Raw genomic sequence first — 18,059 nt, 5'->3', positions numbered from 1 at the left:
ACACCCCTGGAGCACTCCTCACACCCTTGGGACTGGCCCTCACAGTCCTGGAGTGCTCCTCACACCGCTGGAAGGGGCCTCGCACCCCTGGATGCGGTGCTGCTCAGCGCCCCCTGCAGTGACCCGCACAGCCCTGGCACTGAGCCTCCCCCAGTCAGCCGTTGACCTGACTTGCAGGAGCCCCAGCCCCCGTGATGAACGGGGACGCTCATCCCAGCCTTTCCTGCCCGCAGCTGGGCCAGGGCGACCGAAGGACTAGTCTGAAATCACTGCAGGGCACAGCTCTCCTCTGCCTCTGGGGACAGGCATCACGGTGGCGCCCAGAGAGCAGCGTTTTATCCTGGGTCAGCATGCGGCCGTTTGGACGTCGGTGCCCCAGGACAAACCCTGCGAAGGTACCAGGTAGGAAGCCCTGACGGGTGCCTGGGGACCTGGAAGTGCATCTGAGCGGCTGTCCTGGGGCTGCGCCATGGAGTCGATGGCAGGAAAGCAGTTGTGCGTCCAGCTGCTCACTGAGCCCGGATGGGAAGGGCAAGGTGTGTACATGCCAATCCCAGGACAAACACAGATGTGACTGGTCCTGGAGCAAATGCAGCGTCTTTTTAGTTCTGGAGACCAACTGGTCCAAAGGCTGATTTCATAGGCAACAGCCTGCTTCCTCAGATGACCCAGCTAGCCCTGGCTAACGCAGCAGCCACCTCTCTTTACCTTGGGTCGAGGTCCACGTGCCTTATAGGAGCCGTGTAAAAGGGGACTGGGACAAAGGTGTGGGCAGCTGCATTGGGAATCTCTGGGTCTATCTAGCGAATCATGGTTTGCACACCTCACAGCGCTCATCTTGAGCAGCGCCCTTAAAAGGATCTTACGGCCCTGCCGAACATGTCAGGGTCCCAGGTGAGAATCACCGTCCTAACAGCATATATCATCTCGCGGTGGTGACGACTCCATTTCCAAAGGCAATACTAGGCTGTAAGGTTTGGAAGGGAACCATTCATCCAGTGTACAGGCCCCTGCCAAAACCTCTCCTGTTTGCTGCTGCTGGGTTACTTCCTTCGTCCAGGGTAAAGTGGCACCAACAGCAGGATCCTGCTCCCTACAAGCCCAAGCAAGTTTTGCCATTGACATCACAGAGACATGGTCCTCCATTGCAGCAAGGGTGAGGTTGGGGAGTAGGAAAAACTTTCTAAGAGGTGGTGAAGTATTGGAATGGGGTACCCAGAGAGATGGTGCACTCCCTATCCTTGGAGGCTTTTAAGGCCCAACTAGACAAAGCCTTGGCTGGGATGATCTAGATGGGGCTGGTCCTGCTTAGAGCAGGGGGTTGGACTAGATGCGACTCCTGAGGTCCCTTCCAGCCCTCGTTTTCTATGAGTCTCTGATCGGGGGGAAAGAGATGAACCCCCAGAGAGGCCAGCCTTGAAAGCTTCCAGGTTGGGGGTACGCTTATCATTCAGGCAGGATATTCCAGCAATGAATGGGATGGCAACATTATTTTGTTCTACGATATAGAGATTCGACGTGCAACCAAGGAAATACGGACAAGCAACTCTTCTACTCACAGATGTTATACTGGTACTACAGCGCCCTGTATAGGTGATAGCAAACGACACAAAAACAATGACACCTATGGACTCTCTCACCAGCAGATGTCACTGTCTTAATTTTTGAACCGTGCAAAATAAATGGTAGTGTAAAATGTATTGCACTAGTGCTAGCACACTCTCTCTTTAGACTAAAATCCTGTGAACACACATCCTTCCACCACTGTACAGATGTGCCTTTTTTTCTTTATCACACCAGCACTGACTGCAGCGATAACAGAGAAGTCTTAAGAGGTCTTACAGCCTTTCACCTCTGTGTTATCACAGCAGTGAGCGCTGATGTGATAAAGAATAAAAAGCACATCTGAAGAGCTGAAAGTTCCCAAGACAGATAATATCTAAAAGCAGCCTCTCGCTGATGATCAGTTGTCCATCTTTGCAAAGGAAGAAGCAAAAATTAGCCCAAGCCAGAAATACAGCCAGACCCAGTGCACAGGTTAAACTGGGGAAATCTTTTCTGTTGGCACTGCATTCCCTGCATTTAAATTACATGCTAATCAGGACTTAGCTAAACGCACCGTAATGTAAACTCACAATATTTGATTAAGTTGTAATCCAGGGGTACTTAAAGTGATAACACAGAGTCATGGAGATAAAACATAAAATCACCATAGTGACGGTCTTGTTGATGGAAAAAAAAATTGCCATGTTGTTACCTGTCACCTTAGTAAAGCTGACTGGCTGGGCAGCAGCTCTGCAGAAAAGGCCCCGGGGGTGACAGTGGACAATAAACTGAACATGAGCCATCAGCATGCCCTTCTTACCAAGAAGGCTAATGGCATGCTGGGCTGCATAGGTAGGAGTGTTGCCAGCAGGTCAAGGAAAGTGATTATTCCCCTTTATTCAGCGCTGGTGAGGCCACATCTGGAGTCCTGGGTCCAGTTGTGGGCCCCCCCACTACAGAAAGGATGTGGACAAATTGGAGAGTGTCCAGTGGAGGGCAATGAAAATGGTTCAAGGGCTGGGGGACAGGACTGGTGAAGTGAGGCTGAAAGAAAGCTTATTTAGTTTGCAGAAGAGAAGACCAAGGAGGATTTAATAGCAGCCTTCAGCTCCCTGAAGGGGGGTTCAAAAGACGATGGAGCTGGACTGTTCTCAGTGGGCTCAAGTTGCAGCAAGGGAAGTTTAGGTTAGATATTAGGAAAAACTCACCAGAAGGGTGGTAAAACACAGGAACAGGTTACGCAGAGAGAAGGTGGAAGCTCCATCCTTGACTTTTCAAAACCCGACTAGAAAAAGCCTTGGCTGGGCTGATCTAGTTGGGGCTGGTCCTGCTTTGAGCAGGGGGTTGGACTAGATGTGACCTGAGGCCCCTTCCCGCCCTCGTTGTCTGTGATTCTAAAGTCTTGTGCAAGAGGTAGAGAAAATCTCAGTTGGAAGTTTCCATGGAAAGGGACAGTCCACACCTTTAGTGGGCTTTTTTTTCTTTCTTTTTTTTTTTAAATGAGCCAGCAATTGTCAGAAGTCATTGACAATACGTATTTTTAACTGAATACTGCACTTGCTTCACCAGAATCCAGCCCTCCATGGCTCTCTGTTCCTTCGGGAATTTCACAGCCATAAGTAGTCCAGCAGGGGCTTTTGCTAATCCACGCAGGCCAGGGTGATTTGCACATCTAGAGTTTCAGTTTTCAGACTTCATCTTGCTTGTTTGTAACCAATAGCATTTGATGAGTTATTTTTTATGACATGAGAACCCAGTTATACAAGTACTTATTCACCCATGAAGTTCCACCGAATTTAATAGGGCTTCTCATGTGCATATGCATGAGTGTTTTAAAAGCCCAGCAACGGCTCAACTTTCAAAGAGGTTTACAAAAAAGCAGCTATTACTCCTCAGTTAAAAGACTCCTTTTTGCTGACATTTTTCCTTAGGCATTTGTAAAAAGCCTTTCTTGACTCGTTTAACCCCTTTGGCTAAATTAATCGCCTATCGTTTGCAATAAGAAAGCCATGACTTTTGATCAAGGTTTTGAGGCTCAAATGGTGGAGGTATAATTTTGAAAATAAAATTGGCATGGAAGACTTAAAAAGCTGTAGTAAAGATAAAAAGCAGGAAAAAAGTATCATTTGTGGTCAGCTGTAGCCAAGTCTTAGCTTCAGGAAATTGTAGTCTGAACAGGAAGGGCTCAAATCCACTGACCCAAAACAGAAGCAGTGACAAAGCCTGGGACAGGTCCTACTCTTCTCTTGTTATCAAGATGCTGTCAACATTTCATTTGATTTTCTAAATGGTTTTGGAGGAGGAGCTATCTTTGACCTCTTCATCTTTCTGTCAGAAACCTACACAGGTGGGCTTGAAAGCCAGGACATAGACATTGTTGCTGCTTCTACTCTCCCCGCTAATTATGAGCCAGCTGAAATGTTAATTTATTGCAATCTTGGCTTTCTCTTGAACCACATAATAGTTGCTTTTAACCACTTCCCAGGCTAAACACTTACTTTGGGTAACAGCCATTTTTGTGCCTACCACACTTTCCCTCTGGCGGCAGTGCCCTGCTCTGGAAGATTTTGAAATCTTTCAGCTCTTGGACTCAGAGGAGGGTTTGTGGGGCAAGGCCCCCAGAAGTTAAAGTTTTCCTCTTCTGAATCTCCCTGCAATTTGCATATTTGCAGACTCACAGCTGCCTATTTCTGCAAAGATGAATGTGACTCGCAGTCCCAGCTGGATTTCGTAACTGGCCCTCTCAACCCAAGTAGGAGTCATTTTGGGACTATCTTACTAGGACCCTAAAGCATGACGACTCCCACCAGCTGCTTAGTCAGCAAGAATCCTCCTCTTCCTGTCCCTTATGCCAATGAAGTTCTTTTATGGAAACACTCAACTGCTTTAACTATGACTTAACACTGCAGGCTTGATGTTTCCTTGTGTGTCATTGTTTCCACTAAACATTTCCCCCCCTGCCCAGGTTTGCATATTTAATTCTCTTTCAAGTGAAGCCTAGCATTATAAAGCTGTCCAGAAGCACTCACCCTTTTTTTTTCCCCCACCACCAAGTTTAAAAGTAAATGAAACACTCTCTGCCCAACAACTTCTCTATAGAGTTTTCAGGTTAATAAGTCTCAAAATGATGTATCACTTGAAAATTAGCTTCTACACATGCATTGATTTAGAACATTAGCTATCTTGCAGGTGTACCTCATCTTTGAATCTTAATGCAAGCTGATAGCTTTGTAAGGCCCTGATTGAGCAAAACACTTAGAAATGCGGTTAAGCCCATTCCTAACTATCATGCACATGCTAAACTATAAACCAATTGCTGTATCAAGATATAAAACTATGCAGAATATCAGTATTATTTTATAAACGGGTTAAAATATTATAAACATATTGATGCTGGAATTCAAAACTCCACATTTGCTGAATATCTTGTCTGTATGTATCCCTAAAATTTAAAGATTTTTTCCTAACAGCGAGCACTATAGGCGAATCAGAATTAATGTCCTGAAAATATTACTAACTGTTTGTGGATAAACTGTGAAACAGTCCCATATGCCAACTGTTCTGCTCCTTAAATCTGGATTAATAAACTGAGTGGGAAGTGTACTCCACTTCACATTGGCTCCGTGATATTTTTACTAGAGCACTGAGGGAAACTCTCTAGTTTCCCCCAAGGCCTGGGATAGACAATTCTTGTAATCCTTTTTCCTTCATTATTCTGTAAGATTCATACAAGTAGACTTTAGGATTAAGATGCAATGAGAAACCTATAAATTGCCTGCAGTGTTGCTTACTTTCTTTTCCTAACCCTTTAAAAAAGGAAGAGTCGATTGAAATGTCTTAACTGTTGCTTTAATGAAGAGCAAGTTATAAGCAATCCCTGTTAAAATTACTTTTTTTGGTGATATTTTCTTAATAGAAACCTGTTAAAAAATGGAAAATTGTATTATTTCCTAATTTCATTTCCCATGCTGCTCAACCTGGTAATCCCAGTCAAAGGACTGCCTGCTGAGCACATAGGCCTTGAAGAGCTTAACACACTGAGCTAAATGTCTCCCACCTAATTAACCAGAAAGCTTCTTCCAAATCTCCAAAAGGTCAGAAGACATAGAACTAAATCAAGAAAACATTTCTTAGAATGAGATAATAAAGTGGTACAACCCTTGAGTTAAAGAAGGTTAAGACATGACTTGATCAGCTTGTAATTACCCTTAGTGAGAAATCTAATTTCTGACGGTAGGATGGTGTTTAACTTAGCAGGGAAAAGAAAAAAAAAGGCTGGAAGCTGAAGCTAGATAAGTTTAAACACTAAGCAAAATGCAGTGTGTAATAGCAACTAATCATTGGAACAACTTAAAGAGATGTGTGCTGGATTCTCCATGAGGCAAGGCTGGAGGGATGTCTTTGTAAAAGTTTTGCTATAGCTCAAAGAGAAGGTTTGGGCTCAGCTTATGTGGCCTGTGTTCTATAGGAGGTGAAGCTATTTGAACATAATGGCCGCGTCCAGACAAGCACGGCTGTGCGGCATAGGGTGTCACAAACACATCCATGGCACCACATTTAGATGTATGCCATGCTGCAAAGAAGTGCTGCCTGTGTGTGTGGTACTCTGTGTTCCCCCCTCCCCCCCTCCGCAGGAAAAAACCCGGGTGGAAAAAAACCCAGAGCAGCGCATGCATAGGCAGTGCGCACCACTCAAAAGCAGAGCCGGGCCGCCCAGAGCTGCACCATGGCTGCTGGTCAGGCTCTGTGGGGCAGAATCGCCACTGCTGCAGCCCCAGGGGGGCCCCTGGACCCCAGGGAAGGCTGCTGGGGCCAACCCAGTGCTGGCCCCAGCCTCTCCTACCCCACCCGGGGTAACTTGTGGCATGGGCATTCCCGGGGGACAAGTAGCAGTGGTGCAAGGTGTGCCTCTGCTAATTGTCCCCAGGGAACCAAATGTCCTCGCTCATCTGGATGTGGCCAATGGGTCCTACTGACCTTACCGTGATGAAATTATGAACTCTGAAGATATTAACTTCAATGAATTATTCTTTAGTCTTCCCATGGATCTCTCTCAGCTGCCTGAATCGTCAGTAGAAGGCCAGGAAGACCTAAGTCTAGGATACCAAAAAAAATAAAATAAATAAAGATCCAAGCATAGCCTGAATTAGCAGACAGCGCAACCTGAAAAAGAAACTGTGCAGTTTTCCTTTTGTCATGTCACCTTGGTAGTTCCATTGGATGGGAAGTAGGACACCAGGACCCAAAAGAAAGAGAGAGACAGCATGTTAGGCTGCAAAGTAAGGGAGAAATGGGTCAATTTAGATTTGTGGGTGCCTTTTGGAGCCTTACTGACCTACAGAACTATTTGTCCTGGTTTAGGAATTTGCTCCGCGGATCTATTTTGAGTTCTTTCCCATATGTTTCCTTGGAAGCCTTCTGGGTAACTAGGGGCTTTTCCCTCCCACCTCCCCTCCCCTCATATAAGCCACTGTGGTGGTGATAGTGCTTGACAAACTACCTGGACATCTTTAACCTGATGGTAAAAGTCTGGGAGAGCTACTCTTCTTCATTGTCTAGGGGGACTATGTTTGCTACTACTTTTGAGGGGGCAAAAATCTTTGAAATGGAAGGTGATCCAGGCCACACTCATAGTCTAAGTGTTTTTTTGCAGGTAAGCTGTCAATGGAGTTGGTTTTCTAGATGTTATTTTTCTCTCCTGAGTGCAGTCTGCATGGCTGATGTCTCAGGTAGGATCTATCACATTTCTCCACGTCTCAGAGGGGGGAGCATGGAAGGAAGCAGCAAAGGATAGAAAGAATTGTAGTCTTTACTACTCAGGACAGACTGCTAAGATACCCACCTCCTACCTAAAAAGAAGTCAGCACCCCTTCCAGGACAGGAAGGGAAACAGTAGCAACCCTCCTGTCCTCATGTAAATACCTTTGATGGTGGCAGTCACTTATCTTGTCTAATGAGTACATACAGGTGGATAGAAACTTTGACCTGGACATCTGAGCTGAAATAGTGCCCTTTCCCAAATCTGAAGGAAGAGCCAGAAATAGTGTGTGTGAACTGTCATCACATCTCTGGTGGAAGACAGTAAAATTTCTACTGGGTTGCCAGATGGGTAGGCTTTAACACTTGCAATTCTCCCACAGCACTGGACTAATTAGTTGCATCTAGGACAGCAACTCATTCGTTCGTCTTACCGGAACTGGCATGAAAGAATATAAAAATATGGGAATTCTGCAGAGTGCACAGACACCATTGCTTTCCCACCTCCCCAGCCTTGCAAGGAACACACATGGTCAATCTCTGAAAAATTAAGACTGGGGTGATTTATTAATCTTGTTAAGAACTCTGATACAAAGCACAGTAAAAGGCCACAGACCAGTAAATAAAATGTGGCTTTTGGCCACTTTACAAATGCTGCTACAGTACTACCAGTAAAACAGATTCACTCTCACACCAGTTCAAACGACAAGTAGTTCAACTGGCAAAGGAAAGTTCTGATCATTTCTCTGTTTAAAAAGTTTAATAAAGCTTTATGTGTTTGCTGGTTTAAATGCTACCAATTTCCAAAAGGGTATTCATAATTAAGTGAAGGGAGAACTAAAGAACATTAGGTTTGGAAGGCAAGACTGTATTCCTAGGCCATAGGAAACGCTTCTGAATGTATAAGACAGCAAGAGTAGCAGACTGTATTATAGGCCTTGAGTTACTTAAATTTATACAGGTTATTAGCATGATCTGTAAATATACAATATAAACAACTGTACATACATGGCATATAGCTTTGTTCTCCAAAACAGTAGGCAACTTTATTTTTTAGCTTAAGACACCTTCGCCTGCCAAAACAAAAAGGCACATCTGAACAAGATGCATGCTAAATACTAGGGATTCTCTCAATTAACTGAGTTAGGTAGTCCTTGCTTACACTTTGTCAAAGTAATAGTGCATTTTGATATCTCCATTTCGATACTCAACACATTTTTTTCTTTTTTCTTTTTTTTTACATCTTCAGCAGCAAATCAATGGAAATTAAGACACCACGTCAAAAAATCTGAGAACAGTAGTTGTCGTTCACAAACCTCCGCGCTCGCACAAAGTGACAAGGCGAGGTTTAAAACCAGTAACACTGTACATCCTCTGCTTGGGCAGCAAGTTCACTGTTCTTTTGAGGAAAAAGAAAAGAAGGAAAAAATAAAAAAAGGCCACTAGTGCTCAAATTTGAAAAATTTCACAAACGCACCTTTTTGGCTCAGTGCAATGAACTGATGTCAGTTTTCAATTCTTTTAGTGTCGTTTACAGTGCAAAATATATACTCTTTATACTGGCATAACTGTCGGCACTGAGGATCTGAGGCAAGGCAATGCTACTGACCACCTGAGGGTAATGCTGTAGAGGAGCAGACACAGGCTAGAGTGCGTATTCTTATTTTTCCAATTTAACCTCTTTTGGTTTTGGTTTTATTTATTTTGATCAGTAGCACTTTTATAAGAGCATTATTTCTGAAAGTACTAAAATACACTGCCTTTCTGAATAAATAAAAAAAAGGAACTTTACAAATACTATTCCAGTGTCAATGACTAATATGGCTAAGGTCATTGAGGAGTTTCTGCATTTTCTAGCAAAGACAGTCTGTGCAAAGGAGGATGGGAAAGCTCTCTTTTGTAAGTCTTTGGTGGCAGTTTTGGTAACTGAGGGCTTGAGTTCTGCCGCGGTGGGACTGGGGGAGCAGGAGGATGGCTGAGGCTGTTGTGGCTTGAGCTGAGCACATAGCAGCGGCGCAGTATTCTGGGAGAGGGTGTGCTTGGAGGAGTGTTTGGAGAGTTTGGGCACGTGCTGGCTTCCCTCAACCAGTCTGGGTCTCTGTGGAAGCGTCCTCCTGGCGGTGGCTGGAGATTGAATGGACAGTTTATGAAGTGCTCCGGAGGCCGAAGCGGCACTGGTGGAGGGGTGTCAGGAAGAGGGTCCCGGGGAGGTGGCGGTGGGGGGCTGTGCAACGGTTGGTCAAATGAACTATTGTAAGCAGGAACTCGAGGCTGTATCTTTGGAGGGGGAGGCTGCCTAGGTGGAATGGCAGGAGGATCGTCATCAGTTTTTGTGCCTCCCTAAAATGTACAAAGCAAAAAAGATTACAACTAGCCTTCAGATTTCTTATCCAGAACCAGTTCTAACAGATGCAAACCAAGCGACAGTTTCGAGTGAAGCCACCAGTTTGTAAGATATAACTGTGACAGTCTGACACCACTGACTTCTAGATTATTTTATCATTTAATTAGACTGGCTGCTAGATTATTATTTAATTATTACAAGCTTAATGGTAAAGGTTTCTCTCTAGATTAAAAAGTCTCCCATGTGTACAGACAAAACTCATAAGTACGTCCAAGCGTAGTTTGCTCACCAGTATTTTGCTCATAAGTACATCAAAGGGTATTTTGCTGTCTTATCTACAGACCAAGATACTACATATTCTGAGTAGTCCTGCAGTATTTTAAGACTGTAATGAAGCAACCCAAAATCTATTACAACTTCGTGCTAAGAAGTGGGACTAACAAGGGTGAGCATTTGCAGTGACTAAAGATTAACAGAATAATTAGAATGTTATACTGCATCTAAAAAATGTCTCTGGGTGTACTTAATCAATACATTTGTTTTGCAACCCAGTACTTCTATTGGTAGGTTTGCTATCAAGATGATTTCAATAGAAAATAATACCTTAGAGTTCAAAGTGTCCTGATCAAACTTTTTGCGTGGCGGAAGTGGAGGAGGAACCAGAAATTCATCACTGAGCTTATGTAAACTACTCCATGAACTGAAGAAAGATTCTGCAGGGATGAAGACAGTTTCAGGCATTGCACAAAGCGATGAAGAAAGCATGCTCAAAGTAAGCTAGACACAAGCTAACAAACAATCTTTGTGCTCAGTGGCATCACAAACTGTTCATTGAAGCTGAAGGAAATTATTTCACCATCCACTTTTTATAATCCTACATTCTATCTGACAAAGGAGACTTTATCTGAAGAACAGAATATAGTCATCAGCAGGTAATCAGCAATGTTGAAAGACGGAGCCTAGATAAAAGAAGGAATATAGCGAGCGCACCAACATCATTTCATTTGCAAGCTTCTATATACATCATGAAGTATTTGCTGTTCAAGTGGAGATGTTTGGTGATGCCTATATTCTGGATACATGTAAACTGAATATCAATGTGAATCATATGCTTTTTTGGCCAACAACTAATTACAGGTTCACATTTGGAATTTACAGGGCTGCTTATGGGATATAACAGTAGTTGGGCTGTGCTCTCTCAACACAAAAACACTATAGAGAAAACAGTACATGAGATTCCCACCACCACACCTCTTTCATTTCTAAACTTTCCCAGTCCTTTTTCTGTTTGAGGAGAAAGGGTCATTTAACAAGATTCAGGAAAAAGATGAAATGTTTCGCATTTAAATCTAACGTTAGCTCTTGTTGTAACTTTTGTTTTCTTTCCATTTATCTGCAACATGCAGATGGGTGAACAATCTGATGTCTGCTCTGTCCCCCAGTTAGGATTCTGTATTGCAATTTTGGATTTTAATAAAACTGTAATGGAAAAAGGCAACTGGTAGCATTAATGAGGAAGTAGAAAGGAAGTTGACCACAGCTAGAAGCATTTTCCCAGCTGCATTTCAGACTCTGATTATAAACAGCACAGTAACATATTGCTATGTGTGGGATTGACGGTGCCTCTCCCTCCCTGATAGCAGAACAAACACTTGCAGTAAATCTTAGTACCAGTCACTGTCTTATTTAATTGCCTTACCTGTATAATTTGCCTTACTGATTAGTGCTGCAAAAAAATCCAAACAGGAAAACATCCATATTACCTGTCGGGAACTAACCTGAGGAGCCTTTAACTTTTCTGCATTATACCACTGTATACTTACTTTACCTACAACATGTGCAAACAGTTTCTACGTACCGGTATTTTATTAATTTTTCATCCCTTTCTTACAGAGAATGTCATTACTATCAGGTGCTTATGACAGGTTTAGAAAACAATAATGAAATACTACGGGAGTTCAAATACTCACTTGGCTGCGGCAAAAGGACAGGGGCAAAGATGCTATTGCTACCTATTAAAATGAAAAATGGGTTAGAGGACCACTTTGGCACTCAACCATCTCACTTCATACGTTTATACAAGATCTAAAACAGCGTTATTGACTCCAGTTTACCGTTAAAATATATCTGGCGATTTCTGAAATTCATTGCTGACCTCAGCTGAGTTCTATCACCTTCTCTCTCCATTCCATATGCGACTGCTTTCGTTTATATAGTTCAACATTATCCATTTTTTCCATTATGTAGCTTAGCCTCTGTCTATTTCTCTCTTAGCCCCAAAAAGCACTTTAAGCCCAAAAGCTTGTCCAACATCTCTCTCAATTATACAGTTGGTCCACCAAAAGGTACCACAAAAAAGCCCTTGGTTTCTATTACGTAAGTATTTTTAGGCTAGAACATCTGACTTATTGCTGAGAATGTGTTGGTTTTTAAAAAAAGTAGTAAGGTGTTATAGCTCAAAGATGCACTAAATGCCATAAACTCAGGAAATTACCAATGACATTTGGTCATGAACATTAACTACTCCTTTATCTTTGGGGTATGTCTACACTGCAGCAGCAGAGTTTGGTCTTCCTGTTGGGGCAGCGAGCCCTGTTCCCCACTGAGCAGGTGCAAGGTGGTGAGGACACCCTTAGGACACACCAGATGCAGCTCTTGAGCACGCCAGCAGGCCAAGACTTGAGCATGGTGCTAGAGGTGCCCCCAGTCTCCTCTTCCAGGGCTGAAGCATGTAGAGCAAGAGCATGAGGTCAGGGTTTGTTGCCCCAGCTGTGACAATGAGCTTTTTGCTCCTACAGTGCAGATATACCCTTAAGTCACTCTTTACCTGTAGGCCTGAGACCTTCACAGCAGCCACATGAAACCCTAGCTGTCCTTTCACCTGAACCCAAGGGACACAGCAGACTCTTCTGCCATTTGCACCCCCGAACTTGACACAGAACCTTGTAACTGCCCCAACCAACAGCACCACAAGCTTTTCTTCCAAGATGAGACTTGCTCACACATTAGGAAAAGAACTTGGAAAACTGTTTAAGCAGCAAAAATGATGACACGTGTCATAACATCTGTTTGTTTCCTTCCTAAGCACACTGTGGGTTCCCAAACTGTACAAATGGTGATACAGGAGCTTGATAGTTTAGCCACTCATGTCACAATTTTTTTTAAAGGTGGCACGAGAGGCAAAAAACATTTAGAAGCAGACAGTGGGGTGAAATTAGCAATAAAAATGCATTGCATACATACCACAAGAGCTGCTGAGGTCAGGTTCTAAAAACACACTAAATTCTGAAGAAGCCGATACCGGTGGAGTAGATGGTGTATTTGGAGAAGTTGGTGCAGACACTGTTGACTCGTGCTCTGCTTCAGTAATTCTACTAAAACTTATCTTACTTGGTTCCCTTTCAAGTGGGGTCGGATGGCCTCGTAAGGTGCCGGAGGTGGAGCCATGTCTGCCAGTATTGGGCCTTATTCCAGGAGACTTCAAGGTGTATACTGTTTTTCTAGGCTAGAGAAAGTAAATGTGATTAATCAGGGCAAACAGTTGTACGCTGACAACAACAGCAAAAATTCCAAGCCGTTGGTCCACGTTTACAAAAAGGAACCAAATACAGCATCCTAACGGTACTTATTTATTCTAGATGATTTTATAATGGCTCTATGTAGATGATCTGTCACTACTTATAACTACCTGCTCCTTAGGGTTTATTATATTAGCAGCTCCTTGAGTAGTAATCAAGGAATACGTTAACAATAGGGTCAAATAGAAGCGAGTCAGAGAAAATGAACCCACTGACAGAATAGTCCAGCTCAGACAGACAAACTTCTTTTGCAAGTGGGGCACTACAGGTGAGAGGATTCAGGCTTGCACGCTTCACACACTTTGCAATACGTGTCATCTCTCTTCTCTGACCCACATTTTTCACAGTCTTATACAGCAACGCTCTATATTGGAGTCTCTCTCAAGTGCTAGACTCCTGGACCTCGTGCGTGATGTTCTAGGATCACAGGAAAGGGGCCATGTGAGGTCATGCAGTCTAGCTCCCTGATCATCCCTGGTTCATTCTCCTCCAGATGTCCCTTGGTGACAACCCTACAGCTCCACGGGGGTCTTCTATGTGGGCTTTTTTCTTTTTTTTTTATCTGCAACTCGCCTGGAGTCTGATGTGCAAAAAAAACCCCCACCCATGTCCAACCCACAGCGGGTGCCAGGAATTATGGGTCATTTCCATGCGTGGCATGTTGGCCCTCAACACCCCATTGCTGGATAACCTATTGCTATACAAAATAAGAAGGATTTGACAGATGTGGTGTTGCATAGAATTAAGGGGGTTTTGCTTTGCTTTCTTTTTAACAGAGTTATGAAACTCTGCACTGCTCAAGAAGTCTTCTCCAATCATTTTGAAAATGTAGTAGTGGAGTTTCAGACACAAGTGTTGATCAGGACAAGCCACGGAACTGAAAGTTGCATTCTCGTGGCATCTGTTTTAGAGACTAATTAGAAAAAGACAGGTCTGGGCTACTGGGGGCAGTCACAAACATCTCCTGGTATAGACGGCATGATATGCTCCTATTGCTTGTACTAGAGAAATGTATCGTGGCAACGTCTTCATGCGCAGATCCAAGAGTGTCAATCACTAATTGATGTCCTCTGTGTTCGTAAACTACCTGTTACATTGGTGCCAGCCATCCCAGACCACTCAGCTAGTTCTGAAAGATTTTTTTCACTTGGAAAACATACTGGGTACATCTGCACGTTTATTAACTCGCCATAATTACAGCGCATTAAGTTTAGTACCTATAATTACAGGTACTAATTTAATGCGCTGTAATCAGCACTACCGTGCAGTAGGGCCAACGCACGCTTTTTTGTACAGTAACGCTAATGCACAGTATACTAATTCTACTGCACGTTAGTGCATTAGCATGGTTTTTGCCAGACATGCTAATGCACAGTAGAGTTAGGCTGCTGCACCTTTAGCGTCTCGTGTCAACATGCCCACTGATTTGGAATAATCAGCATTCACACAACAGACAGAGATTTCTGAAGAAAATGATTGTAAGGTCTTTTCTGATTCTCTTTTAGATCAGGAGCATTGGCACACTCACTCCTAGGAGAAAAAAAAAATTATTTAAACTGCTTTATGGCCCTCTTACTTCAAAGATGTGCAAAAAACACTTCCGACTGCAAGGAGGTATGGGAAAAACAATGACACAGCAGCAAGTTCTCTACCAGGCAAAATATCAGCATAAAAATCATTTCATGCTCTGGCAGCTGTTTGTTTTAAACGACTGACATAGTAACAATGTTTGGTTTCACTACAGAGTGATTGTACCTCACTCGGTTGTATGGTATATTTCAATTTTTGCAAATACTTGAAACAATAAAGAGAACTTTCATTTAGCTGTGAAATTATGTTTTAGAAAAATATTTCTCTGATCAAAGTAAAATACAGCAACTAACGGTGGCTCCAAAAGGCTTTCCCCTTCAGTCATATGCCATTTTTTCACAGTGCCTTCAATTTAAATCATGTTATTATACAGAAGTAAGACTGGAATGTTATTGAAGCCATGATGGTCCAGGAAAGGTTTTTGGATGCTCATCTTGCTGGGATCCTATCCTAAGCCTGCTGACTTCCTGCCCCTGGGGCAGGGGGCTGGACTCGATGATCCTTTGGGGTCCCTTCCAGCCCAAATGTCTATGAAATCTATGATGGTATGATGCAAGGGTTTTTTGTGAAATCTTTTATTGGACAAACTATATAGTTGGTTGAGAAATTGATAGAATCATCGAATAATTTGACAAGCTTTTGGGTACAAAGCACCCTTCTTCAGATGTGGGGGAGAAGGCTGAGTGGATAGCACAAAAGCATGTGTATTACTCCACATAAAAATGAAAATATTCTGGTTCAAGGAATGGAGGACAGCTATAAAATGGTGGCAATTGTAAACAAAACAAAGTATCATGATGTCCTTTGTAAATCCACAGTGCACCCACACCTTGAATACTTTGCCTAGTTCTTGTTCTCACACGCCAAAAAGAATATAGCTAGAAAAGGTCCAGAGAAGGGCAACAAGGATGATCAGTAGTATGGAGACGCTTTCTTATAAGGCCAAGCCTAGACACTTGAGGGGGGACATGATAAGGGTTTACCAAAATACTAAATGGCGTTGAGAAAGTAGATAGGGATTTGTTCTTTACTATCTCCCTCAATAGAAGAGCTAGGGATCACAAAATGAAATGGGTAGGTAGTAAGTTTAAAACTAACCAAAGAAAGTTCATTTTCACCCAGCGTGTCACGTAAGGGTGGAACTCATGGCCACCACATATTGTGGAAGTTGACAGCTTAGCCAGATTCAAAAAGGGACTAGTCAAATTCTCAGAGAAAAGGAGCATTAGTAGTTATTGAGCAGGAGAGTTAAAGATACAGCCTCTGAATCAGAATTTCCTAGACCTTAAATGCTTGAGGCTGCAAGTAGGGGAGGCACAGTGGGGCAAAAGCCCTGGTTGTACTGTTCTCTCCCTTTCAGCATCCACACTCTGCCCGTGTGACACAGGGGCCTAGGCAGGATGGACCTACGGTCTGACCCAGTACATGGCAGTTTTTATACTCATTTGGAGTGCCTATAAGAAAAAAGAAGTGCAGTAGAACATCTAATGTAATTAGTGGAAGAACAAGACCATCTGAGAAGGAAAGAAGTTATTACCTCCGGAGCACAGGGAGATTAGTCGAGGTAGCATTTAGACTGTAAAGAGCCACACATCCTTCAAACCACCCCCAAACCTGGCCCAACTCACCAGAAGATCACTCCCCTCTGATCAGCAAATATCAAAATGGGACACATCCCTGCCTTAACAACAGGTGCAAAACCTGTAAAGGCATCTTCTCTATTACCACAATCCATGCTGCCCCACAATGAAATGGTCAAACCGTGGACCTAACACACGCCTGTTACAGAAAGAGTCTCTCTCATCCAGTGCACCCGACACCATCACGGAAACAATGGGAGTTGATAAACTAGATAAAGACTATGCACTGGAATAAACTCCCACAGAAAATAAGATCGATGCACATGAACACCAGTAGGTAGTGATCTATTTACATATAAAACAAAAGCACGTGTGTTGCTCCATCTACTATTTAGCTCAAGTTGTCTGCTTCTCCCTCAGACCTGAAGAAGGATGTTTTGTGCCTGAAAGTTTGTCAAACCTCTCTCCCAACTATATAATATAGTTGGCCCAATAAAAGATATCACCAAAAAATCCTTACCTCTTAGAATATACGATAAGACAAAAACGATACGATATCAATTTCAGTTTTAATACTATCTACTCCCAGTTTTTATTGCAAAATACAACTGGCCTATCAATAAGCCAAGACGGTTTTAGTACCTAAAATTACACCATCTGAAACAAATAAGAACATTTTTTAAATAACAGATGTCTTCCAAGAAAACCTACCTGCAAAAGGAGAACTGTGAATCTAATGGAAGTTTTCAGGATTTTCTGATGTTACTAAAGTAATTAGCAGATTAAAAAAAAACTTAGAACTTACAAATTTAGGTGGCTGTTTGCAGTTCCGAGGTTCAATTTCTAACGATTTGTTGAACAAGTAATCTGTAAATTCTTTTTCTGATGCATTTCCCATGGGGTTGAGATTTTCAAAGAACTTCTAAAATGAGGTAAACCAGTTTCACTAAATAAATCTTTATACACAGACACGCATGTATAAAATTGTTCAATGCAATCCCAATATTTCATTGGCTACCATCTAACTATTATGCCACTCAAATTTACAGCTGGAAAAATTCACCCTGATAGAAATAATGTAAGAAACATACGTGTTAAAGATAACAAGAGATTAAGTGCCTGAAAAAAAAATTAAATTGAACAAACTGAGTTGCTTAAAATGGAACCAGATTCTTGAAACCACTTTTACTGAGTACTTATTAGGTATCATATTTTTAACCATAGTGGCTAATGGCCAGCCAAGAATGTGGCCCCTTTGTGCTAGGCACTGTGTCCACACAATCAGACAACTTTGCCGTAAATCGCTTCTAGTCCAAACAGAAAAGAGAGGTGCATTGTGGCATTTGGGGTAGAAGACCCCAGCAGAGGAAATATACGGTGGCACATGTCCTGTTAGTGCCATGACTTTTGGTAAGAGAATTAACTTAGAAGGGGATCAGTTAAATGGGGGGAAAGGAAAGGGAAGGAGGGGTGAGAAGGGCAGGACTGCAAACATGAGGGTATGAGGGACAGGTACAGAATGGTGTCACAGTGAAGAGACTGAGAGAAAAGGAAAATGGATAGAGTCATGACTAAGTTCACACCAAAACTTAATGTAGTCGCCTAGATCTCCCAGTTCCTTGGTTCTCAACCCACATTTTTTCTTCCAAATCTGATTTGTGCAAA

General features: G+C 42.9%; 1 protein-coding gene across 1 annotated transcript in view; it reads right to left on the bottom strand.

The window, feature by feature from the left end:
• Positions 1–7,845: 7,845 nt before the first annotated feature.
• Positions 7,846–18,059, bottom strand: part of SOS2 (SOS Ras/Rho guanine nucleotide exchange factor 2) — a gene marked incomplete at its 5' end in the record, with an annotated part of 56,304 nt that continues 46,090 nt past the window's right edge. The window contains 5 exons of the mRNA XM_019519878.1: positions 7,846–9,642; positions 10,250–10,359; positions 11,617–11,658; positions 12,890–13,151; positions 17,200–17,316. Of these exons, the coding sequence (XP_019375423.1) occupies positions 9,133–9,642; positions 10,250–10,359; positions 11,617–11,658; positions 12,890–13,151; positions 17,200–17,316 (1,041 nt within the window). The remainder of the gene's footprint in view (positions 9,643–10,249; positions 10,360–11,616; positions 11,659–12,889; positions 13,152–17,199; positions 17,317–18,059) is intronic.

Source organism: Gavialis gangeticus, unplaced genomic scaffold (assembly GCF_001723915.1).
Source record: "Gavialis gangeticus isolate Ggan-Ray unplaced genomic scaffold, GavGan_comp1, whole genome shotgun sequence".
Taxonomy (NCBI): Eukaryota; Metazoa; Chordata; order Crocodylia; family Gavialidae; genus Gavialis; species Gavialis gangeticus.
This window is presented reverse-complemented; position numbering and strand designations above follow the sequence as displayed.